General features: G+C 41.4%; 1 protein-coding gene across 1 annotated transcript in view; it reads right to left on the bottom strand.

Moving 5' to 3' along the window:
- LOC124716796 (thyroid adenoma-associated protein homolog) overlaps positions 1 to 27901 on the bottom strand; it is a 222189-nt gene that overhangs the window by 139871 nt on the left and 54417 nt on the right. The window contains 3 exon segments of the mRNA XM_047243345.1: positions 2249 to 2635; positions 8416 to 8600; positions 24004 to 24269. Of these exon segments, the coding sequence (XP_047099301.1) occupies positions 2249 to 2635; positions 8416 to 8600; positions 24004 to 24269 (838 nt within the window).

Raw genomic sequence — 27901 nt, 5'->3', positions numbered from 1 at the left:
CCTTTGAAAGATTCAACTCTATGAATTAGTTCAGGAGTGGATCCCCCATCTCTAAACAGTACAGCATGGAGCTTAGGGGCACCCCATTTTCTTGGGAGAAGGTACGGAATAGAGTAGTGTTCACCTGCAATTGCGTGCGTGCTTTTGTTTGTGTTTGTGTTTGTGTGTGTGTGTGTGTGTGTGTGTGTGTGTGTGTGTGTGTGTGGAGACGTGGTGCCAACTCCCTACAGTAACCTACCAAGGCCTCTGGACATACCGGCCGTAAGGTAGGTGGTCATAATGTTCTAGCTGATCAGTGAATATATATCTTCTGCTTGTTTAGTTGTTCTCTGAACTTTGATTATCATTGTTGCCACAAATGCATCACAAATAGTGATACCAGTTTCAATGTGAACATCTCCAAAGAGATTATGTCTATTGGTAGCCATTAGATCCTATATATTACCATCATGAATGGGGTTTATCTGTTCTAGGTAGTTTTCATAGAAGACATTTAGTAATGTTTCAAAGGATCATGCCCACCACTAAAAAAACTGTAATTTTCCCGATTGATTGTTGGATGACTGAAGTCTCCACCAATGCTTACAGCATGATTGGGGCATGTATGTATAACTGAATTTAGGTTTTCTCTAAAGTTTTTGGTTACATCAGAATATGTGTCTGGTGGGCAACAGAAGGACCCAGTTACCACTTTATTCCTACCCTTGATGCTGAATCTTGCCCACACAATCTCACAAGCGGCTCCAATATCTATGTCAGTGGATTTGGGTGTCTTGACTACTGCGACAAATACACCACCATTTCCCATTTGCCTATTCTTTTGATATACACTTCAATTTTCCCCGTAAATCTCATTGCTATCAATTTCAGGTTTCAACCAGTTCTCCATACCTAGTATTACGTGAGAGTCATTGCTTTTCAGAAGTGCTTCGAACTCGAGCACTTCGTTGTGAATGCTTTGGCAGTTAAGCACTAGGAAATACTCTCACCTGTGGGAGGCATTTCTTTCCCTCTTACAGTGACACTTCTGGGTTACCTGGACTGGATGGAGAGTCGCCTAATCTAAAAAACTGTTGCGTGCGCCCTGCCTACCTAGGTATCAGTCTCTGACGTGTAGTGCACCCTACAGTTTTCTATCCCATGGCACAAGGCCAGGAAGTCGCAGCCTCGCTTTTCACAGAACCGTCAAAGTCGTTGGTCGAGTCCTTTCACTTGACTCAGAACCCAGAGGCTGCGATCAATTCTGGGGACAATGCTGCAAATTGTGACCTTAGTTGAAACTCTACATGTAATTCTGGTCTTCTCAACCTTTTCTGTCAATCGCTGCAAAAATCCAAGTACGACGTCGGAGCCCAACGACATATATCTTTTGTTCGAGCATGTGCCACAATCAGTATTTGCTTGCACCCTGTTCCTCAATGGCTTCCAGAATAGCCTTTTCAATACATTGAATGAGGCCCCCAGGCATATATACTGACTGCACCTGGTGTCCTTTCTTGTCCCTTGCTGCCATTTCCCTAAGATGTATCCCGAAGATCCTTCAAACAAAAAACTGTGCCCAGAGGTTGGAAGAAATCACAAGTGACACCCACCTACAAGAAGGGCAACAGAAGTGAACTACAGAACTATTGTCCAACATCCTCGACATACATTTGCTGTAGAATCTGAGAGCATATGCCAAACTCAAATGTAAAGAGGAATATCTAAGAGACTGACCTATTTCATGCTAACCAGCACAGATTTCAAATACACTGATCATGTGAAACCTGACTTGCACTTTTCTCATATGACAGATCATGGCAGTCAGGTAGATGCAGTATTTGTTGACTTCTGAAAGGCATTTGACTTGATACCACCCATACACTTATTATCAAAAGTACAATCATCTTGAATACTGAATGAGATTTAAAACTGGATTGAGGAGGTATGAAGGACACAGCAAGATATCTTGGACGCAGAGTCATCAACGGTTAGAGAATACAGCCAATGCATAGCTGACAAGGGACAGCAGATATGCTGCAAATGTTTGAAGGCAAGACTGACAAGTACTCGCAGTCTCCTTTATCGCCCTAAGTTTATTTGGGGAGTCCATGATGGACCACTCAGAGTTCCAGACATCTAACAATGATGGTGTAGGAGTAAACTCAATGTCAATTTCTGAAACTCCCATTTCCAAACTCGGCATCCTGGTAACCAAATTTGCCAAGTGCATTATACAAGAACTGTTGGCAACTTTCCCTCCACTTACCTCCTCATTCTCGTGCAGCAGTGCATCCTCGAGGGCTCCGTAGGACAGTACGCCCTTCCAGAGACCTGGACGGCCGGCACCCTCACGCAGCCGCGCATCCAGTGCACCTTGCCGGTGCGCCACGCGCAGCCACGCCAGTGCTGCCCGCGCACTTCCACCGGCCTCTGCACCGTCTGCACCTCCGCCGATGGCGGCGAAGGCCGCCGGGCAGGCTCGCGCTGCCGCCGCCACCAACCGCTCCGCGCCGGCTGCCGCTCCGTCGGGCACCTCGAGCGACGGCAGCAGCGGACGCACCCACGTGCGCACCCACACCTGTTCTGCCTCCTCTCCACAGCCGCGGCTTTCCTCCCAATGCTTCAGCATCAGTGCCTCGTATGCCGATATCACCTGCGGCAGTGTCACCGGTGGCCACAGTGTCAGTACAGAAATGGAAAGTCCTCAGGAAAACTTAAATTACGTAACGAGTACAGTCAAGACTAGAGCTAACTAATACAGAACATCGTACAACTGCACAGCTACTGTGACAGCCACCTATCCACATTCTGTGCTGAATACACAGTGTAGCCACCCAGTTCTACATTTTTGTACAATGCATATTTTGAATAAGTTAAACAATGGAAACTCCAGATTGGAATATTGAGGTGTAACATGTCATTCACAGAATGACATGTTCCATGTCCTCAGTATCCACTGGCCAATGCGGGATGTTCATCCGTTAAGCAGGAAGCACCCCCCCCCCCCCCCCCCTTTCAGGAGGTTTTTTGACAGTTTGTGAGTTTGTGCAGGTCGGAATTGTAGAGATCCTGTCCTGTTCGCAGCGCAGGCCACGAGCTGGTGATACTACCTGCTGATTGGAGTTGTCTGCTCATTAAGAGAAGTTAGAGTTGTACATTATAGGTAACACATTGAGTTCAATTTCTCTAAGAGCATTATTCCACTGGAACAAGAAAATCCTCTTTTGGCATCTTTGATACAACAGATCAAAATCCCCACAGGAGGAGCCGTGTCACGATTCAAGTGCACTGAATAGCAGAACCCTTACAGCACTGATATTGAACAGTGATTGTGGAAAAAAGTGAGAGGAGCAAGAAACCTAGCAAGGCATGGAAGTTACAGATAGACTACAGGAATGTTTCAACGGCCTATTCCTAACACCTGTGTTAGGGAAATAAAAGACCAAGGAAACATTCTAATATCAACAACACGAGGAAAAGAAAAAGATTGTTACCCACCATAAGATGCCACATTAAACCGAAGACAGGCACAATGAAGAGACACTTCCACATTAGCTTTCAGCCAAAGGTTTCTTCAGAATAGGAAACACAACATTTATTCACACAAACAAACACACCTCTCACACACACATGTATGCCATCTCTGGCAAATCAGACTGGAATGAAACCGTCACTTGGAATGAAAGCAGCAATCTGGAGGGGGCAGGGAAGGGGAAGTGATAGTAGAGTATGGGTGAGCGGAAAGAAGAGCACTTTCTGGTGGAGCAGGCAGGAAATGCAAGTTGTACAACAATTTTGCTTCCACCGTTTGCCGATAGGTGGCAACAACGGTAAGTAGCAGTCGAAAGAAACAGATCACAGACATCAGGCAGTTAGCTTGGACCTCGGTCAACATAACCTTATTCAAACATTAGTCGATTTGTGTCCGCATCATAAAGTTGTTCTTGATTGAAAATGTCAGTTTACGAGTCTAATTCTTGGTATTTGTGGGAGGTGTTACTGTTTTATTTCAATATGAAGAAAACAGCAGCTGAGTCTCATCGAATTCTCTCAAGTATGCATAGTAAGGACGCTATTAGTGAAAGAACGTGTCGTGAGTGGTTTCAACACTTCAAGAACAGTGATTTTAACATCTTAGACTGGCACAGTGGTGGAAGAGAGAATGGTTTCAAAGATGTGGAATTGGAGACATTGGTGAGTGAAGACTCATATCAGACAAGAAGAATTGGCACGGTTAGTGGGAGTGACACAGCAACCCATCTCAAAACGTCTCAAGGCTATGGGCATGATTCAGAAAGAAGGAACTTGGGTCCCATGTGGGCTGAAACCAAGAGACATTGAATGGCATTTGTGTGTTTGTGAACAGTTGCTTCAGCGGCAAAAACGGAATGGATTTCTGCATCGCATTGTGACCAGGGACGAAAAATGGGTTCATTACAATAACCCTAAATGCAAAAAATCATGGTAATATCCCAGCCATGCTTCCATGTCGACGGCTAAACCGAATATTCACGGCTCCAAGATCATGCTCTGCATTTGGTGGGACCAGCTCAGTGTCGTGTACTATGAAGTGTTAAAACCAAGTGAAACAATCACAGGTGCTCATTATTGAACGCAATAAATGCATTTGAGCAGAACATTAAAAGACAAACGGCCGCAATACTGCGAGAGGCAAGATAAAGTGATTTTGCAGCACGGCAACGCTCAATCCCACGTTGCAAAAGAGGTCAAAACGTACTTGGAAGCGTTAAAATGGGAAGGCCTACCCCACCCGCCATATTCTCCAGACATTACTCCCTCTGACTATCACCTGTTTAGATTAATGGCGCATGGCCTGGCTGACCAACACTTTCAATCTCACGAAGAAGTCACAAATTGGATTGATTCATGGATTGCTTCAAAAGACAAACAATTTTTTCAACATGGGTTTCGTACACTGCCTGAAAGATGGGAGAAAATAGTGGCCAGCGACAGAAAATACCTTGATTGATACATGTGTAACCAACTTGTTTCATTAAAGCCTCAAAAGTTTGGGAAAAAAACGTCGGAAGCAAAGCTGTACACCTTGTACATGGAAGCATAACAAGACAGTCACCAGGCACAGTGTCAGTAGTCTGTGGGGCAGGAGGCAGGAAGGGGGGGGGGGGGGGGGGGAGCAGAAAAGGAGAAAGGGAAAGACAGGCAGGTGGCAGGTGCTTTGGTAGAGGGTGACACACAATGAGGGTGAGAGACATGAGTGGAGAGGAGGTGATAGGACAGAGGGGGTGGAAACTGTTGGATGGAGGGGTGAGGACAGTAGGTTACCATAGGTTCGATTCTTCAGGTTGGCTAAGTTGTTTTGTAGGGGGGGAACATACACATAGTCTTATATGAAACCCCAGAGAAAGAAATCCAGTGGCATCAAGCCTGGAGATCAGTGAAAGTAGCCATTTTATCTGTGTACTGAGCTGGTACTCCTGGTGGTGAAATGACGTTCTGATGTACTGTGTGAATCAAACTTCAGGTTGTTTGCTACAAAATGATGCATCTACTGATTCTGCAAGACATCTCAAAAAATTTCTGTAATATTCCAAAGTTTTAAAGTCCTTTTTGAGCCCCCCAGTGTAAAAAGATGTGTAATTATTGCAGCAGAGCTGATATATGACATGGCTGCTTTCACAGGTAGCCCGGCCTCTGATGGGGTATGAGATGATGATCACGCGTGTCAGAGGTGTGGTTGTTTGTGTCTATGAATGTATGTGTGTTTTCTTTTCTGAATAAGGCTTTGGCCTTTAGCTAAATGTGTAAGCCGTTTCTCTATGCTTGTATGCAACTCAACATGTCATCCTTTGTACTAGTTCGCTCTGAAGGAGACACTGCCAGAAAGCTTAGTGGAATTTGTGATCTCCCTTACATTGACAATGACCAAAGAAACAGCATACCGTAACTATAACTCAATTCTTACAAATGAAGTTCGGTTTGTTCCTTAATCGAACATTTAATTGCTTTGCTTATTGTTATTTTGCCCCAAGTTTGGATACATTTTTAGTGGCGTGAGATGCAAACAGTGTCTCAGGCTACAAATCCGTGCAGGATGAAATCCAACCCCTGAAGAGCATCTTGAACTGAACGGATATTACTGGCAACAGATTTGCAAGACGTTGCACATGAAATCAAGGTGCAGGTGTGCAGTCATGAATATGAGGGTGGCACTTTCCTCAAGAAACACAGTGCAAAGTGGTCTTCCAGTCTGCTAAGAAAGCAGGTGCCTTTCTCAGTTCTGTGAAGGACGACTCTTCAATTCCAAATGCGAGTGTGTACCAGGTTCCTCATGGGTATTGGAGCACTTCATGTATTGGTCAAACAACATGAAGTGTTTGTGGCAGATGCACTGAACATCGGCAGTACACTGGCTTGTTACATCTGGACAAGGCAGCAGTGGCAGAACGGTGGATATATACGTGCCACTCTAGAGACTACAAGGCCACAGAGATTGGATTAGTAGATCACTTAACAAACTGTGATCATGGTTTTAATTTGGACATGACATGAGACCTGGATCTCACTAAAATTAAATCACACAGAAGTTCCCACAGTGTTGCCGTCATCAAAGATACATAAGAGTGCAGACTCAAACATCTGAGTGCTTTCTCAACCACCCATGGGGCCACCAAAACAGAATTTCCACGGGTGCATGACAGAAATTTAATGTGTTATCCAATACACTGTGAAAAGGTGAAAATGCATGCTTATAACTCTCTTGCTTTAAAGGCTCCTGTTTGCTATTTATGCCTACTGGCTGTTGCAATTGTCATGCCCACCTCAAAAGGATGAAACTGATTTTTACATGTGTCTACTTTGCACTCATATTTCATCTTGCTGTAAGATCAGCTGAGGGATATGAGACGGCTCTAGAGTGGGTATGGTGAATGTGGAAACAGTTCGAAAGGCACCGGGCTACTACTATTAGTACTACGTCATGCCTAAATGGCTGAAGACCAGTACCAAAAACAGAAATAATAGGACAACATTTCTACCTGTGTGCATCGAACTAGGGAAAAGTTCCTTCATTATCCATGCAATTAATGATACATAACAGACATGAGAAAACATGCTTGTATGAGGTGATACCAAAAGTATGGTCTCCACTTTTTAAAAAAATATAAAGAAGCGTTTATGTACAATAAATTGTGCATAGTTTGAAGCTTGAACATTTTTCTATTTTTTGACATAATTGCCATTTTGATCGCTACATTTCTGGAAATGCTACAGCAGTTTTTGCCTATGACATACCAGCCTGCTGCCATGCTACTGTAGAAGTGTCAAACCTCATCTTTCCCCTGTGCATTCAAACCAAGTGTTCTTTCAACTTGGGAAACAAGTGGTAGTCACTGGGTGCTAAGTCTGGACTATAGGATGGATGAGTGATTATGTCCCATCCACAATGCCGCAGAAGATCCACAGTTTGACAGGCAATGTGGGGCCAAGCATTGTCGTGGAGAAGGCTTCTGCCCTTGCTCAAAATTCCTCTTCTTCGGTTCTCAATCACCCATCTGAGTCTTTTTAATGTCTGACAATACCTGTTGGCATTTATTGTTGTCCAGGAGCCGTGAAGTCGACGAACAATATCCGCTTCCAATACCGAGACACAACTGCAACAACTTTACTGGCAGACTGTGTTATTTCGAATTTTCGCAGCTCGGGTGAATCTGAATGTCGCCACTGTCGTGCTTGTTGTTTCATCTCGGGTGTGAAATGGAAAGCCCAGGTTCCATCGACTGAGACTATCGAATCCAAAACAGTGATGTTTTCATCTGGACAGCATTGAAGAAATTGGCAGCAAGCTTCAACGTGTTGCCATTTGTGGTCTTCTGTCAGCATTCTCGGGACCCATCTTGTGCATACCTGAAGTTTCAACACTTTGCTCAAAGTCTAGTGAACGGTGCTTCAAGAAATCTCAGGAACAACATTGCAGAACTATACCGCCATCTCAAAGCACAATTTGTTCAACTTCTGTGACAGTCTCTTCGGGAATTGGTGGTCTCCCGCTTCTTTCCTCATCACAGATTTCAGTACGGCCGCTGAAAACTCTCTACACCATTTGTGGACATTTTAGACACCCATTCAAGACTCTTCATACACTACTGACATCTGTCAACGAATGTCGATCAGTTTAATGCCTTTTGCACTAAAAAACTGGATAACTGTGTGAACTTCACACCTGGCTGTAGTGGCTAACAGGAGCTCTATAAAAACCGGCTGCCAAGCCGAGGCTAAAATCCCCAGCGGATGTGCAATGGTTTCTGTAGAGAAAGGAGGGAGCAAGGAAAAAAACAGTGTGGCCAACAGCCATGCAAACAAGCGGCCCCAGTACTTTGGAGACCTTGCTTTCGGGATTACCCTCATTTAGCAATTTGACCCAGAGCCAAACAGAGAGAGGAAGGTGAGGCTTACGTGTGGTGCGAGCGTCCTGTCCTGGAGTGCAGCCAGCAGGTCTTCTGGCAGGGTGGGGGCCGCAGCCAGCAGTGGCAGGCAGCCGGACTCCGCGCAGACGGCGGCCAGCGCGAGGTAGCGGCTCTTGCGGTCCGCAGGCGTCTCCAGCACTGCCCGTCTCACCCTCTCCAGCACGGTAGGCACCTCTGCAACACCGTCAATCCCACGCTTACTCCTCAGCACCCGCTACTTGACGCAATTCTCTGCATTTGTAATGCAGAGGGGAGAGACTCAGCTGGTCATATTATTTCTCTTGTCTGTAGTTCGGATATCACATGTACAAAGCCCTATTTTCTGTTTCCCCTCAGTTAAGTTAAGCATTTTACACTCATTTCAGGTTACAACAGTAAATTCAATTATATTTTTCATTTTTTGTGAAAAACATTGATTCCTTCACAACATAAAAAGAAATAATTTGTCTTGTAAACATGCTATATCTCTTCATTTTATGTATCTATAACAATGACAGGATGATACTCAAACTTGGAAAAAAATCCCTGCGAATTCCAGGCATGGGGAGGTTGATAATGCCATAAGAAGCCCCTGAGAAATTTAACGGTAGGGGGTGGGGTGGGGGGAGTGTACTTTGAGGATCTCACAACAGTGACTTTTCTTTCCTCTCAGCTGTAGTTCCAAGCACAGCATTTAAACATCAACATAATTTATATGGACTAATATTCAAATAATTAACTCACTTTAAAATATTAAGTATTTTAAAATTTGTGATTTATAAAGCTCCATAAAATTAAATTACAATGTTCAGTTAAAACACAGAATCCCTTGAAATTTTACACAATTACTGAGATTTCCCTGATTTTTCCAGGTAAAATGCAATTCCCACCGAATTCCAGGTTTTCCAGAAAACTTGCCGCCATGAGCAATGTCTGTGTTTGTCGTTAAGTCATTTCCTCTGCAGTTCCAATGTCATCTGAAGATGCCATATGGAGACAAAAGCTGGATCTCTATTATTTAAATAGTTGTAGAAACTGTTCTCAGGCCAGACATCAGATGTCGTCGTGAAATTCACTTGGACAGGGTGCTTATAAATTAGTTATACAGAAGTAATCTTTAAGTATGACAAAGGTAAGTAACTTACAGAAATGTTTGATACAGCACAGAGCATAATATATATCTTCAACAATAAATACTAGAAGGTACAGTCTTGAAACATTAAATGGTATTTTATGGAACCAACAAATTAGAAAGAAAACAAAACAATTATGAGAAACAAATAAGAAGTATGAACGGTTAAATCTCAATTAATGAAAAGACAGATGGCAGTTGAGCTGCACTTTTGTAGACAGTGTGCAGTCCAGGCAGAAAATGATCAGAAACGAAGTCATCAGAAAGAAAATGGATGTCACAATTCGAGTTCCTGATTTCTTGGAAGAAACGGAACTCATATGGTGCAGACATATGAACAGCAGATCATAGAATGGAAACTACTAGCAATGAAGAAATAGGAAAACCACAGACCACATGGATACAAGACATTAACTAGAAGAAGAAATACAGAAAAAAATTTATGGACACACAGGCATAAATGGAAAATGAAAATTAAATTTGATGTATAATCTTAGGTTACCAGAAAATGTGAATATACTGGAAAACAAAGAATAATAATAATTTACAAAGTATCAGGACAGCACTTCCTTTTCAGTATTATTGTCATCATCTGCCAACCACTGACTGAAAATTAAGTTAAAATTACTATCAAATAAAAATCAATATACATATCATCAAAACTATCAGCTTGAATGCTAAACAACAATTGTGTATACTACCTGAAAGTGACTCTGACAAACTAAATGTAGGCAGGCAGGAGTCGGTTGATTATGTGTTTTTGGTTGGCTGCTGTATTTCTTCAATTAATTTAACCTGCAGCCACAGTGCTCAACCAACACTGTCATGGCCAAATGAAGTTACTATCTGCTTCATAGGAGACTAACTGTTTCGCCCTTCATCATCCAAGCTAATGGAACTCATTAATCCGCATTTAATTTAAAAAAAGTTATTCCATTAATTTCCCAATTACAATACCAATACCACCACCACCCCCACCATCTTAAAATCAGCCACTCACACACAAGCAGAGAAAATGCAATTACAGAAAATACCCTTCTCATGTTATACGGTTTACTAGCCCTTCAGTAAGGAATCCCAACTGCAACTTTAATTCCTGTAAACAACACGGTCTAATTGAAAATGACTTTGGGTTCCATCTATGCAGTAAATCTGTAGCTACTGTATCTGCTACAGGCAATGAAAGTTTATATACACCTTGTATAGAAACAACTAGTGGAGAAGTGGAAGAAGTGATCAACAGGAGAACTGACTCAGCATACAGAAGTCGGAATAACCTTCAGTGAAATAAAAAGCAAGGACAGAAACATTAAGAATGTAATGGGAATTCCACTGTTAAGAATATAGGAGAGAGCTGATAGGTGGAAAGAGTACACCAAAGGTCTGTATGAAGGGGAGGACTTGCCTGATGACATGACAGAATAAGAAATTGGAGTTTAGACAGATGACACAGGGGATCCATTAGTCGAGTGAGAACTTAAAAAGGCACAGGAAGACTTGAGATCAAGTAAGACAGATGAGATAGACAACATTCTGTCAGAATATCTAAAATGATTTGGGGAAATGGCAACAAAATGACAATTAAAGTTGTTGCGCAGAACATACCATCAGACTTTAGGAAAAATAGCATCCACTCAAGTCCAAACAGAACACCAGCAGATAAATGCGAGAACTAGTGCACAATCAGCTTTAACAGCTCACGCATCTGAGCTGCTGGCAAGGATAATAATATACAGAAGAATAGAAAAGAAAATTGAGGATTGGTTAGATGATGATCAGTTTGACTTTAGGAAAGGTCAAGGCACCAGAGGAGTTCTGACATTCGGCTTGATAATGGAAGCGAGACTGAAGAAAAATCAAGTCTTGTTTATTGGGTATGCTAACCTAGAAGAAGCATTCAACAATGTAAAATAGCACAAGATGTTTGAAGTTATGAGCAAAATAGGAGTAGGCTATAGGGTAAGACTTGTAACATACAATACGTACTGCAAACAAGAGGGAACAATAAGACTGGGAGACCTAGAATGAAATGCTCAGATGACAAAGGGTATAAGAAATGGATTGAGGTTGCCACAAGTTACCCCTAGTGAAATGCCCTAATATTTCCCCGATTTCCAGACAAGTTTAGCATTTTTCCCTTACAAATTTCTAGATAACAAGGCTAACGACTTAAGCTGTAAAAAAGTAAGGACTTCCATATTTCTAAACGTGTGAGCAAAAATCTTAAGTACTAAAATCAACATCTTTTGTAATAAACTGTTTTTAGATGGAGAAGGCATGCAAAATGGTACATATATTTCATTAGGACCACTAATGTTATTTTATTTCAATAAAATGAAACATTTCCTTAGAGTCACAATACAGATTTAAAATATCTTCACTGATTTCAGAAGTGACCTCAGAAAAAAGTGAGCCTCTTCAAAGAAGTGAATACGGCAGAGAAAGTTGTGTAAACCAGCACTATAGGTGATTGCGAATAAAATGTTGGTTTCACTATGTTTGTTATTGGTGGTTATTACCTACTGTGTTATGTCTATTATTTTACAGGTATTATGTGATTTTTCTGTCAAGAAATACACGAGTACATAGCATACAAACTGTTAGCGACTGCCACAATATTCTGCTTCTTATCATCCGTACTTTCTAACATATAAACTACTTTCAAAGTGTCAAAAATGTACCAGAATAATAAAATGTCTATAAAATGTCACACTGTACAATGTACTTGCAGTGAGACAGTCGTAATTCCTGAAATCCACCAACCGTGGCCCCTGGCCTGCCGAGGAGCGCTACAGTCTGGGGTCCATGGGTAACCACAAAATCCACCACATTGTGCCATACAAAAACAGACTTGGCTTGCGGACAGATCGGTGAGACGAGATCCGACGGGCAGGACCTCCACATTAGTGGGAAATGATGAGCTTCAGATTGGCAGGCATGACCCTTTAGAGATACCCACAGAAATGGTTTGCAGTTTCGGCCTGTCACGGAAGTCCACTTGTGTGGCCAGCTATTCACGTGTCACATACACCATGTCTCAAAAAGAGTTTATGCGATAAATATCGACAACAGTGAAACACTGGTAATGGAATGTAGTGAAATTAAATCAAGTGATGCTGTGGAAACTAGATTAGGGTGTAAGACAATGAAAGAATAGTAGATGAATTTTACTATTTGGGCAGCAAAGTAAAAGGCAGTGACCAACAAAGAGATGTTAAATGCAGAGTAGCAATAGCAAAAGGAAGTTTCTGAAGAAATTATATATGAGGCTATCTTTTCCAACAGTATTTTTCTGGACTGTAGCCCTGCACAGAAGTGAAATATAGAAGCTCTGGAAATTTGAATTACCTTTGGTGTGACGTCATAAGCGAGTGACTGCGTGTGAGATCACTCTCCAAGTTTTTATATATTTTTAGGTTTCAGATACATATTTTAACGGTTTTTGTGATAATATTTACTATATAAGTGACTTATTAGTGGTTTCTTCATTCACCTCTGCCTTTCTTGTGTTGTGACCTGATATTTGTGAGTGTTTCGTATCGAGCAATGTAACCTCTTACCTGTGTTTACATTCTGCGCTGACCATTGCAGCTGTAGCGGCGCATCGAAAGCTAAGTACTAATTAATTGTTTGTGTATAGTGGTTTATTTAGGAACTTTAGTAGTCTTCAACTGGAGTTTATGTTTTCTGGTGAAATAATTTCAGAAGAACCTTTTGCGAACTGTTTTCAGCTTCATTACTGTGTCATTATACATTTGATTCTCTTTCTGTAGTACCGTATTTACTCGAATCTAAGCCGCACTCAAATCTAAGCCGCACCTGAAAAAATGAGACTCGAAATCAAGGAAAACAAATTTCCCGAATCTAAGCCGCACCTGAAATTTGAGCCTCGAAATTCCAAGGGAGAAAAAAGTTTTAGCCCGCACATCCAAATCGGAACAAAGTTGGTCCACTGTAATATGAGACACAATTTAGGTCGAATGAATGACGATACAGCTACAGTAGTTTGGTTCGAGTCTTAAGCTTTACCATGTAACCACTGCTATGCGTCAGGTGCTCCGTCCGTATTTTTACAGGTACCATTCCTTTTTCACGTGCTTCGTCTGGTGTGAATTGATTGCTTATTTTTCTTTGATCTGGTAAGTGCCGTTCTCTTTGTTATAGCTGTAGCTGAAAATGCATAACTATACTGTGTCATGCATTGTTTGTGGCATTCTGATAGTAAGTGTTTACGACCTGTCGCCGCTCGTTTTTTTTTTTTTTTTTTTTTAAATAAACAATAACAAAAAAAGAGGAATCGTCTCATTAGCGAAACAATGGCAAGAGACTGCTTGCTATTACTTACACTGCTACTTTCTTTGATAATGATCAACAAGAACCAAATAATAGACTGCGTATGATAGAAGATGTTCTGAACGAGAGATTAGCGAAAATTTTTCTCCGGTTGAAAATCTTTGCAGACGCCTCTTTAGTACCTAGTACATTACATTCTGCACAGAAATTAGTCATCTTAGATTTAAAAATCTTGTCAATTGCCGTGTTTCATTTCTGACTGTACCACTATTAGGCATAAGAGCAATATGAATATAAACATGACATGATATGTATATTAATCCGCGTTTGCTGTTGTCTCACTCTAGTTTCGTAGTTTATTAGGCAGACAGGATTTAAATGAGATAGCAGCAAACACGAAAGAATACATGGCAAAATGTTTATACTCGTACGGTATTATTCTTATGGTGAAAAGAATACTGCATGCGATTCACAATTCATAAAAGCTCTTATTAGCAACGATCTCTTGTCACAGGTAGGAAAAAATTCAGAACGTAGAGTTGGCCATATTGACAAACATCCCAAACAATCTTGCCAGTCGGATTTTCGTAGTACATTGAAATGCTGCTACATTCGAAGATGAACAACACGGAATTTGTATTTATTTCGTTGGATAATGTATGAAAATGCAGTAGTCGAAACTCGGGGGCGGTGAAAAAAAGCTCGTCTTCCACCTTTTTTTTTTATTTTTTAAATTTACTGACGCAGAGGTTTTGTCACCAGTATTTATCTTTGTGCCTGCAAAGCATGCCAGTGTAGCGCTACATAATTCGACGGCAGAAGTTATTTGAGGCGGCACCTGCCAACATTTTTCAGAACTTCCGCTTACTTTGCACTCGATTCTAAGCCGTAGGTGGGTTTTTGGATTACAAAAACCGGAAAAAAAGTGCAGCTTAGATTCGAGTAAATACGGTAGTCTTTTGTTATATTCACATTTGTTGTTTATTAATACTGTTAATAATAGTAGTTACTTCCCTTGTAAAGTAAGTTTGTGATTACTGTAATCAGGTTTTTAACATCATCTTATTGTAGTAGCAGAACTTAGAAAAAGTAAAATTTTACCATGCGTGAGAAGTGTGGGCTTTGCCGTAGGTTGGTGAGTAGTGGATTGCAGTGTGAGACTTGTTCGAAGTATTTTCATTGGGGGGAATGCAGTGGGGAAGCCAGTGGGCATTCTGGTGAGATCCTCTCCTGGAACTGCAGGTTATGTAGCAGGAGTAAGTTAATAGAGGAGCAGGAGTGTAAGATCTGTGTCCTGCAGGTGCAGTTGAAAAACGCACAAGAGGAGCTAGATAGGATGAGGAGGGAGAAGGGGGTTGGGGAATGGGAGCTGGCTGTTGGCAAGAGATCTCCTAGGAGAAGAAGATTTTCGGATAGTTTTACTATTGGTGTTTACAATAGATATGACCAACTGTCAGAGTCTAGTGGACAGGAATCTCTAGTAGCTATAGATGTAGGAAGTATGCAGCAGACCTCAGTAGTTACGGTGGCTAGAACAGTTGCAAAGTCGGAGAGGAAGAAGAAGGTTCTGCTGTTAGGTAGTTCTCATGGCAGAGGTGTAGGCCAGCAATTGCAGGAAGTGCTGGGGAGCATGTACCAGGTCACCAGCATTGTGAAGCCTGATGCACGATTGGCTCAGGTGACTGTTAACATAGGGTGCTTATGTAGGGATTTTACTAAAGAGGATCAGGTAGTGATTGTGGGTGGGGCTGGTAATAGTATTGATAGGGATGGGGAGTATGACATAGATGGTGACCTGGAAAAGATAGCCACTCAGACTGGCAACACGAATGTGCATTTCGTGGAACTGTTTCAGCATCACCTCATCTTAATACAGCCGTCAGGCGTAATAACATGAGACTTGGGGTGCGCTGATGACAGAAAGCATGGGTCACATTTCAGTGGTGTCGGTGGAGTCTATCAGCAGGGCAGGTTTCACTAGACATGGCCTGCACCTCAACAGGTATGGGAAGGGGAGGTTGGCAAAGCTTATAGGTGACAGCATAGTTGGGGTTGGTGGGATCACTCATGGGAAAATTCCTGTAGTAGTGGGTGTTAGAGCTGCACCTTTTTTAGATTGAAGTCAGCTGACAGGTATTCCTGCTTAAGGGAAGTCTCTCTAACAAAGGAACCACTTTTGACAAAGCTTAGGTATCTGACTAATGAGGGAATTAGTATATTTCATCAAAATATACAAGGTATTAGAGATAAAGTTAGTGAACTGCGTATAGATGTTGACTCTTAAATTATTGGTATATCTGAACACTTCTTAAATAAGGAGATAATTCAGAGGCTTCCTTTACCAGCATACAGGTTGGCTGGCAGCTTTTCGAGGAGCTCTTTGCGGTGTGGGGGAGTAGCAATCTATGTGAGAAACGGCATCCCATTTGAGTCAATTGATGTTTCAAAGTACTGCACTGAAAAGGAGTTTGAACGTTGTGCAGGTGTGGTTAAATTTAACGGAGCTAAACTTCTAACTGTTGTTATTTATAGATCCCCTGACTCCGATTTCACAACATTTTTGCTAAAGCTAGAGGAGGTTCTTGGTTCACTTTATAGGAAATACAAAAAGTCAGTTATATGTGGTGACTTCAATATTAATTGCATAAGTGATTGTGCAAGGAAGAGGATGCTAGTAGACTTCCTTAATTCATATAATCTTATGCAAACCGTATTCTTTCCAACGAGAGTGCAAGGGAACAGCAGAACAACCATAGACAACATTTTTGTTCATTCCTCATTACTGTTAGCAAAAAGGTGAATGGCCTTTCAGATCATGATGCACAAATTTTAACTCTAAAAGATTTTTGTGCTGCAACATGTGTTCAATATAGTCATCAGCTGTTTAGGAAAGCTGATCCAGTTGCTGTAGAGACCTTTGTAAATCTTATTAAGGAACAAGAGTGGCAAGATGTTTATAGCACTGATACAATAGACGATAAATATAATGCTTTTCTCAAGACTTTTCTCGTGCTCTTTGAAAGTTGCTTTCCGTTAGAACGTTCAAAACAGGGTACTAGCACAAAGAGGCAGCCTGGGTGGCTGACTAGAGGGATAAGAATATCTTGTAGAACAAAGTGGCAATTATATCAAAATGTTAGAAACAGTCAAAATCTAAATGCAGCAGCCCATTACAAACAGTATTGTAAGGTGCTTAAAAATGTTATTAGTAAGCAAAAAGTATGTGGTATGCAGATAGAATAGCTAAGTCTCAGGATAAAATTAAAACCATATGGTAAGTCGTAAAGGAAGTGGCTGGTCTGCAGAGAGAGGTCGAGGATATAGAATCAGTGCATAGTGAGAATGTCCGTGTTACTGATAAGTCGCATATATGTACAGTATTTAATAATCACTTTCTGAATATAGCAGGTGAACTAAATAGAAACCTAGTCCCAACAGGGAATCATATAGCGCTCTTAGAAAAAAGTGTTCCGAGACTGTTACCTGAAATGCTCCTCCATGATACTGACAAGAGGGAGATTGAGTTAATAATTAAATCACTAAAGACCAAGAACTCTCATGGATATGATGGGGTATCTAGCAGAATACTGAAGTATTGTTCTATGTGTGTTAGCCCAGTACTTAGCCATATCCGTAACTTTTCCTTTAGGAGTGGTCGGTTTCCTGACCGATTAAAGTACTCGGTAGTGAAGCCACTTTATAAAAAGGGAGACATGGATAATGTTGACAATTTTAGACCTATTTCTATGCCATCGGTGTTTGCTAAAGTTATCGAGAAGGTTGTATATACAAGGTTACTGGAGCATTTAAATTCACATAATTTGCTGTCAAATGTTCAGTTTGGTTTTAGAGATGGTTTAACAACTGAAACTGCTATATTCTCTTTTCTCTGTGAGGTTTTGGACAGATTAAATAAAAGGTTGCGAACGCTAGGTGTTTTCTTTGATTTAACGAAGGCTTTTGACTGTGTTGACCACAAAATATTACTGCAGAAGGACCATTATGGAGTAAGGGGAGTAGCTTACAACTGGTTCGCCTCTTACGTTAAGAACAGAAAGCAGAAGGTAATTCCCCGCAATATTGAGAGTGGTAGTGATGTTCAGTCCCCATGGGGCACCGTTAAGTGGGGCGTTTCCCAAGGGTCAGTGCTGGGGCCACAGCTGTTTCTTATTTATATAAATGATATGCCTTCTAGTATTACAGGTGATTCAAAAATATTTCTGTTTGCTGATGACACCAGCTTAATAGTGAAGGATAGTGAAGATCATGAAATAAGTTCGTGGTTTGTGGAAAATAATTTGATGCTAAATCACAGTAAGACTCAGTTTTTACAGTTTCTAACTCACAATTCAACAAGAACCGATATTTTGATCAGACAGAATGGGCATGTTATAAGCGAGACGGAACAGTTCAAGTTCCTAGGCGTTCGGATAGATAGTAAGCTGTTGTGGAAAGCCCATGTCCAGGATCTTGTTCAGAAACTAAATGCTGCCTTATTCACCATTAGAACAGTATCTGAAATAAGTGACACTTCAACACAAAAAGCAGTCTACTTCGCATATTTTCAAACGTTTATGTTGTATGGTATTATTTTTTGGGGTAATTCTTCAAATTCAAAAAGGGTATTTTTGGCTCAAAAACGGGCTGTTCGAGCTATATGTGGTGTAAGTTCAAGAACCTCTCGTCGACCCCTATTCAATAGTCTGGGAATATTTTCTTTAATATTGTTTGTTGTTAGCAATATTAGCCTATTCCCAAGAGTTAGCAGCTTTCACTCAGTTAATACTAGGCATAAATCCAATCTGCATGTGGAATGCACTTCCTTGACTCTTGTGCAGAAAGGAGTGCAGTATTCTGCTGCATCCATTTTCAATAAGCTACCACAAGAACTCAAAAATCTTAGCAGTAGCCCAAACTCTTTTAAGTCTAAACTGAAGAGTTTCCTGATGGCTCACGCCTTCTATTCTGTCTAGGAGCTCCTGGAGGAGCTAAAAAAATTAAGCAAATTCCAGTGTTACATTGTTGATTTTCTCTATTTAAACTTACGACTTGTCACCTGAATATGTTTTTTTTATGTTTCATTTTATCTGTTTCTAATATCATGTTATAATTTCATGTATTGACTCGTTCCATGACCATGGAGACTTCTCCTTAATTTGGTCCCACGGAACAATAAATAAATAAATTTGTTACAGTAAGAGGCTGCTAAATATTAGATGAATAGGCTGGAATCAATTTGGGTAGAGAAGAAGTATTTGCATGCAAATGTTGGAGTTGCAAGCTCACCTGAAAAGCAGAGCAGCTCACATAATACTATGCACAGAAAGCTGGTTGAAGGCAGAAATTGATAGCAGTGGGATTTTTGGGGAAAATTTAAATGTATATTGAACGGATAAGCAAATGGGAAATGGAAGTGGTGTGTTTGTCGCAGTAGCCAAGAAACTCAAATCTACTGAGAAAGAAATTGAAGCTGCATGTGAGACTGTTAAGATAGGAGTCAATATCAGGGGTGGGCATAAAAGATAACTGGATTATTCTATCGCCCACCATACTCATCTCCTGAGGTAATTGAACCCTCAGTTCACTTGTACTTAAGTTTCTCAATCTTACTGTAACCATTGGTGGAGATTACTAACATCCAACAATTAATTGGGAAAATTACAGTTTTGTTAGTGGTGGGCATGATAAGACATCTTGTGAACCATTACTAAATGCTTTCTCTGAAAACAACCCAGAATAGATAGTTTGGAACCCCACTCATGATGGAAATATATGGGATCTAATAGCAGCAAATAGACCTGACCTCATTGAGGAGGTCAACAAGGAAACCAGCATTAGTGAAGATGACACGGATGTGGCAACAGTGATTAGCAAAGTACAAGGGACAACTAAATCAAGCAAAGATATACATGTTCAATAAACTACGTAAAAAATCAGTAGATTTGTATCTCAATGAGGAATTTGAAACTTTCTGCACAGGGAGGAAAATGTAGGGGAACCATGGCTCAAGTTTAAAAGAATAGTTGACCATGCATCGGATAGACAAGTACACAGTAGAACAGTTCATAATGGGAGGGACCCTCCTTGGTATATAGTCACTGTAACGAAACTTGTACAGAAACAGAGATTGCTGCATAATAGGTGTAAAACAAAGCATAGGGATATGGATGGAGAAATGCTAAATGAAACACGTTTGGCTGTCAAGAGGGCAATGTGTGAAGTCTTCAGTGACTACCATTGCAGAATATTGTCAAACGATCTTTCAAAAAACCCAAAGAAGTTCTGGTCACTTGTAAAGGCTGTTGGTGGCACCAAAGTTAGGGTCCAGTGCCCAGCAAATAAGACAGGAACTGAAAGTAATGATAGCAAAATAAAAGTTGAAATGCTTAATTCTGTTTTCAAATGTTCCTTTACAAAGGAATGCCAAGCAGCAGTGCCACAACTTAATCCTCGTGGCATCGAAAAGATGAGTGAAATAAGTATTTGTGTCAGCACTGTTGAAAAACAGCTGAAATCATTAAAACTGAACAAGGCTCCAGGGCCCGATGGAATCCCTATTGGACTCTATACAGAATTTGTGGCTGAATTAACTCCTATTTTGACTACAATCTACTGTAGATCTATCAAACAAAAGAGTGCCCAGTTCTTGGAAAAAAGCACAGATCACACACATCTACAAGCAGAGTAGTAGAAGTGATCCACAAAACTACTGTCCAATATTCTTGACACTGATTCGTTGTAGAATCTTAAGACAGATTCTGAGCTCAAACTTAATGAAGTATCTCTAACAGACTGTCCTCCATGCCAACCAGCAAGGATTCCAAAAACATCCATCATGTGAAACTGAATTCACACTTTTCTCACGACATACTGAATGCTTTGGATCAAGGCAGGCAGGTAGACGCAGTATTTCTTCATTTCTAAAAAGTGTTTGACTTAGTTTCACACCTATGCTTATTATGAAAAATTTGATCATATGAGGTATCAAGTGAAATTTGTGACCGAACTAAGGACTTTTTAGTGGGGAGGACGCGTCGTGTTATCTTGGATGGTGAGTCGTCGTGCCCCAGGGAAGTCTGTTGGGATCCCTGCTGTTCATGTTGTATTTTAATAGTAACCTGAGGCTTTTTGCAGATGATGCAGCCATCTATAATGATGTACTGTCTGAAGGAAGCTGCATAAATATTCAGTCACATCTTGATAAGATTTCAAAGTGGTGCAAAGATTGGCAACTTGCTTTAAATGTTCAAAAATGTAGAACTGTGAACTTCACTAAATGAAAAAAGATAGTATCCTATGACCATAATATCAATGAGTCATTGCTGGAATGGGCCAACCCATGCAAATACTCGAGTGTAATACTTTGTAGGGATATGAAATTGAATGATCACACAGGTTGTCATGGGCAAAGCAGATGGTAGACTGCAGTTAACTGGTAGAATACTGGGGAAGTTCAATCAGTCTACAAAGTAAATTACTTACAAATCACTCGTATGACCAGTTCTAGAGTGCAGGGAGTGTCAAAAACAACTTCACAAATTTTGAATGATATAGAAATATACTGAGCTAACTTAAAGAATTGGTAGATGTGAAATTTTGTACCAAACATCATCAAGCGTGCGTTCTGGAGATTTGAGCGTGCACGGAGGCTTTCCGGCAGTCGTTCTTCCCGCGAACCATACGCGACTGGAACAGGAAAGGGAGGTAATGACAGAGGTATGTAAAGTGCCCTCCGCCACACACCGTTGGGTGGCTTGTGGAGTATAAATGTGGATGTAGATGTAGAAGTTTCGTTCACATGGTGCATCGGTACCACATTCCACAACCAGGAGCACCAGTGCAGTGCACAGTTAAAATGGCTACTTTCACTGGTGCGGAGCATGCTCGTTGTGTGTTTTGGTTTTGTGAAATGAACTCTGCAATAACTGATCAATGAAGGTGACCGAGATTAGACAGTTTACTACCAGCAACATGATGCACCACCTCATTTCCTAATGGAAGTTCAAGGTTCCCTCAATAATCATTTCCCAGGTCTGTGGATTGGTCGTGAAGGGCCAATAAAATGGTCATCTCACTCCCCAGACTTGACACCACTGAATTCCTTTGTCTTGGGTTTCACTGAAGACAATGCTTATGTTCCCTACCAAACAATTCAGAAAACACAAAAAATCTAATTTACGCTGCTGTTACACCAGATTTTCTGCAATGAGTGTGGGAAGTTATTGATTACCAGTGGGATGTTGCCACATCACAAATGGTAGTCACATCAAACCAAAATGACACTTGACACGTTTGTGTGAAACCTGAGGTTGTTTGCTACAAAATGACATATCTACTGATTCTGTAAAATATTTCAATAAATTTCTATATCATTCAGAAGTTGTAAAGGCCTTTTTGACTCTACCTGTACTGATCAAGTGTGTGGGACCTAGGACTAACAGAGGATATTGAACATATACAGAGAAGGGCAACACAAATGGTCAAAGATTTGTTTGATCTGTGGGAGAGTGCTACAAAGATATTGACTCTTGAAGGTATACATAAAGTATCCTGAGAAAGTCTACTAACAAAGTTTTGAGAACAGACTTTAAATGACAGCTCTAAGTATCATTAACATAGGGATAATGAGGATAAGATTAGAAGGATAAGATTAGAATAATCACAACATCCACAGACGCATTCACCCCGTGCTCCATACATGAATGGAATGAGAAGACACCCTAACAACTGGTACGATTGGGCGTACCATCTGCCATGTACTTCACAGTGTGGATGTAGATGTAGACTAAAAGAAGTGATCATATTATAAAACACATCCTGAAGCACCAAGGAATTACTTGTAGGAAACACTGCAACCAGCCACATTTTTTTTTTTTTTTTTTTCCTCAAATGATTTTATTATACCGTTACTAGTTTTGGACATGAATCAGTTGCAAGTTTTATATCTGTGTCCTAAAATACAATAAAGTTTTTGTGATGGCATATTTTTACTCTTGTATATGCTGTATACATTGTACTTACTTCAAGAAAAGCCCTCCTTTACATATTACGAGGAGGTTCAATTTTCTGTTACGGTGAATGCAGATCAATGAACTGACCTGAACAGAAAATGGCAGATACATTTGTTTATATCAGCCGCTGATCTGATGTGCTAAAGAACATGATATGTGTACAGAAATGGTAGATTTCTGGAGTTGCTGCAAAGATACTTCCACACAGTACACATAATTTTATCCGGTCAGACATTTAATTATTTAGCTCTGAAAGATTCTAATAATGGCCAATGGAGAATATTTCTCTCTGTAAATTAATTATTATTTCTAGCATTTCAATTATGGGAGTTGTATGAAATGTTGTAGGTAGATTTGGTTTTTTATTTCTAGTTGACTATCTGGTATGCAATCAGGTTTACAAACACATTCATAATAAACATGACTGCATACTGAATGGTCAACTACAATTAAAAAAACACAAATCTATCTCCAAAATTCTATACAACTGCTATAATCAGAAACTATAGAAACAATAATTAATTAACAGAGAGAAAATTCTTCACTCACCATTACCATCATCTTTCAAACCTAAACAATTAAATATCTAACTGTATAAAACTAACTGTACTATAAAGAAGTATCTTTGCAGTGTGTGTCATATCTGTACATGCATCATGTTGTTTGGCACATCAAATCAGCACCCAACGTAAACAATGTATCTGTCATCATCTATTTAGTTCAGTTCACTGATCAGCATGGATTGTAAAATAAAATCAAACCTTTATCTTACAATATGTAAAATAGGCCTTTTCAAGAAGTTTGTAAAATTTATAGAGCATACATAAGTGCAAAACTAAGTAAACAGAACATTTTTTTATGTTTTAGGACACACAGGTAAAATTTGCAAAGAAGTCAATGCCACCACACGATGATGAGCTCAGGCGTGAAACTAGTAATGGCACAATAAAATCATTTCAAAATAACTTGTGGCTGGTTGCAGTTCGTTTCCTACAGAGGCTTAACTACGGAAAGCAGGTTCAAATGCACACAGGCTTCAGCAGTTATTCAGAGATGAAGCGTCTCGCACAGGATAGACTAGGGTGGAGAGCTGCATCACACCAGTCTTCGGACTGAAGACCAAGACGACAAGAACAATGCTTTCAGACGTGGTCGGGCAGACCTGGTGCAGTGGCAGCTGCCTGTACGAGGCTGTGGAGGGCGAGGCGCACGGCGTGGCGCACGCTGTCTGCACAGTGCTCCAGGTGCGTCCAGAGGAAATCCAGAAGAGGCAGGGGTCTGTCCGGCCCCGCCGGCTCCCCCGGGACCAGGCCTGCCAGGGCCTGTGTGACCGCATCGGGTGCCGCGTCGGCGTGCTGCCACAGCTGCCGACACAGGAGCTGCACAGTGCGAGCCCCCGCCAGCACCACTGCGGAGTCCGAAGGGGCCCTGCAAACGAGTGCTCACTATTTCATCTTGTCACAATGAAAATGTAAATCTTAACTATTCTACTTTAAGAGGGTGGATAAAATACAAATAAACTGTATTAACAAAAATATTTCTTCTTTACAATTAATTCAAATTTGCTGTCCTTCCCCTTCCACTCATCTCATCCACAATTTTATATTTGTAGAAGGCTTTTGACACCAGTCTTCACTCGTGACTTTTAGTTAAATTGCGTGCCTATGGAGTGTTCTCTGAGTTGTGTGGCTGGATTTGTGATTTTCTGTCAGAAAGATCACTATTCGTAATAACTGATGGAAAGTTATTGAGTAAAATAGAAGTATATCTGATGTTTGCCAAAGAAGTGTTAGGGGCCTGCTGTTGTCCCTGATCTACGTAAACAATTTAGGAGAAAATCTGAGCAGCCCTCTTAGAGATTGTGTCATGAAGACGTTATGATCCGGCTGCATACCCGAGAAGAATATTATCAATTATTACGCCGGGAAAGCCTTCGTAGCCACATCAGAAGCCTCTACGGGGAGGAGATGGTGGAACGTGTGAAGAAGTTTGATAAACTTCGTAAGAGGAAAGGCAAGTTGCTGAGTGCCCTCGCCTTCTTGCTGAGATGCCGCGATGGAAGAGTAATACCTAAGTTTGCTAGATTTGTGCATTTTATTGATACGAAAACGGCCAACAACATCAAGAAGCGTGCCAGTTTCGCCTTAGTCAAGGAGCGCATTCGCTTCACTAGAAGACAACTGGATCTCATATCCAAGGATTTACTTTTCTTGCACTTGGAGTTATCGTCGCTGCTGTCGGACGCATCCTTGGAATGGGTGGATAGTTCTTCTTGGGCACTATCAGATTGGACGCATAGGAGCGCCATCATGAAACAGTCTTCGAAGTTTCAACGGCTTTCTTCTCAACCCACAACATCTGATGACGACACCCGTCGACGGACAGTGATTAACCTCACGGGTAAAGAATTGGACGACGCCACGCTGTCAGTGTTGGAGAAAGGCCTGAATTTTGCCCCTACACCGAGGAATGTGCCTATCACCGAAATCATCTGCGCAGTCGAACAATAAGTGTCCAGTTTTTCGGAGGACCAAGCTGAAGAGATTAGGCAAGAGGTCTCACGTAACATCTCCTCTCTCGAAAGGGCAGCCGTGCGGTCCATTAGAGAAGACGAAGATCTGATAGTTCTACCAGCAGACAAAGGCAACGCAATGGTTCTTCTGTCGCGTGATGACTATCTGGGAAAGATGGATCTCTTACTTGAAGACTCAGCATACAGAACATTGCAGGACGACCCAACTGAACGGATAAAACGGAAGACGCTTTCACTGCTGAAGAAGAGTTCTTTACCTGACGACGTTCTTAAAAAACTTCGTCCTGGTGCTGCCGTGCCACCGAGATTATACGGTCTACCGAAGATTCATAAGAAAGGGGTCCCGCTTCGCCCGATCGTGAGTAATTTGGGTGCTCCTACCTACAATCTAGCCAAGTATTTAGCATCTGTTCTTGGCCCTCACGTCGGTAAATGCGAACATCACATTTCCAATTCTATGGTGTTTATTCAGAGATTGAAGTCCTTGTCTCTTAGTCCCTCGGATTTACTTGTGAGCTTTGATGTCGTGTCGCTTTTTACCCGGGTTCCTCTGGAAGAATCCTTGCAATTAATTGGTGAGAAACTGGATGAGGAAACAACCAGGCTTTGTCGCCACGTGCTAACGTCGACGTACTTTTTATTTAATGACAAATATTTTGAACAGACTGACGGAGTGGCTATGGGGAGCCCATTGTCCCCAATAGTCACCAATCTTTTTATGGAAGATTTTGAGGACATGGCGCTGAAGACGGCGTCCTTAAAACCAACTTGTTTTTGGAGGTACGTTGACGATACGTTTATGGTGTGGCCCCATGGGAGAGAAGCTCTTGACCGCCTCCTAGATCATTTTAATTCCCTGCATCCTAGCATCAAGTTTACCATGGAGGTGGAAAGTGATGGGAAGCTTCCGTTTCTGGATGTTCTGGTGTACAGAAAGGATGATGGGACACTGGGACACAGTGTTTATCGAAAGCCTACGCACACGGACCGTTACCTGCATGCTTCTAGCTGTCATCCATCGTTCCAGCGTACGGGGGTCCTGCGGACGTTGGCGAGAAGAGCTTATGCCATTTCAGATGGAGAAAGCTTGACACAAGAATTGGACCATCTTAAGGTTGTGTTCAAGCAGAATGGCTATACGGATAAACAGATCCGTCGTGCTTTCCAGTATGGACCTTCGCCTGAACCACCAGAAGATACCTGCAAATCGGTGGCCTTTCTGCCTTTTGCTGGCAGCATTTCCTCGAAGATAGGAAGAATTCTGAAAAGATACCATATCAAAAGTATTTTTCGTCCGCCAGCCAAGATTAGAGCGCTCCTTGGCTCTGTAAAGGATGACCTGGGTTTGAGGAAGCCCGGTGTGTACAAGATCCCTTGCCACTGTGGGAAGGCTTATATTGGGCAGACAATCCGGACCATTCAGGACTGATGTGTTGAGCATCAGCGGCACACACGGCTGCTTCAACCTGAGAAGTCTGCAGTGGCGGAGCACTGTCTCACCGAAGGACACAGAATGCTCTATGACAAGACACAAATGGTTGCCCCTGCATCTCGCTATTGGGACTGTGTTTTAAAAGAATCTATAGAGATTCGTTTATCTGACAATTTTCTTAATAGAGACAAGGGCTATCTTTTAAGTAAGACTTGGGACCCGGTGTTATCTGACATCAAAAAACAACGGTCTGTGTTTCGATCGTCGGAATAAAAAGTTTTTTTAATTTTTGACAGCAATATCTCGATTTCGCCTATTTCCACCACTGGCGGCGCGGTATGTTTACTGCGCTAGAGGGCAGTTACGGCACCTTCTCGCGCACGCGTTGTGGGTCTTCTGCTGGCCTATATAGGGGCCGCAGCTTGCGCTAGGAAGTCAGTTCCGGCGAGTTCGTGCACCAGCACTCTCACCTGAAGATGGCGGCCAGATGGACCGCAGAAATATTGTGTCATGAAGACGTTATGATCCGGCTGCATACCCGAGAAGAATATTATCAATTATTATGCCGGGAAAGCCTTCGTAGCCAAATTCCAAAATGATTTAGACAAGCTATCTGTATGATACAAAAAGTGGCAATTGACAGTGAATCATGAAAAGTGTGAAGTCATCCATATGAGCACTAAAAAGAATTCGCTAAATTTTAGCTACAAGATAAATCATACAAATTTAAAGGCTGTAGCCTCAACCAAACACTTAGAGATTATGATTACGAATAACTAAAATTGGAATGATAACACAGCTAATATTGTGGGGAAAGAACACTAAAGACTATGAATAATTGGCAGAACACTTAGAAAATATAACAGGTCTAGTAAAGAGACTGTTTCTACCATGCTTGTTCACCAGCTCTGTAGTGTTACTGCACAGTGTGTGATCCACATCAGACAGGACTGACAGAAGACATTCAAAATAGGGGAGAGAGTGCCAAGGATATGATACACAAATTGGGGTGACAGTCATTGCAAAATGGCAGTTTTCGTTGCAGCAGGACCTTCTTGTGAATTTCTATCACCAACCTTCTCCTCAGAGTGTGAT

The sequence above is a fragment of the Schistocerca piceifrons genome, chromosome 9 (assembly GCF_021461385.2).
Source record: "Schistocerca piceifrons isolate TAMUIC-IGC-003096 chromosome 9, iqSchPice1.1, whole genome shotgun sequence".
Taxonomy (NCBI): Eukaryota; Metazoa; Arthropoda; class Insecta; order Orthoptera; family Acrididae; genus Schistocerca; species Schistocerca piceifrons.
This window is presented reverse-complemented; position numbering and strand designations above follow the sequence as displayed.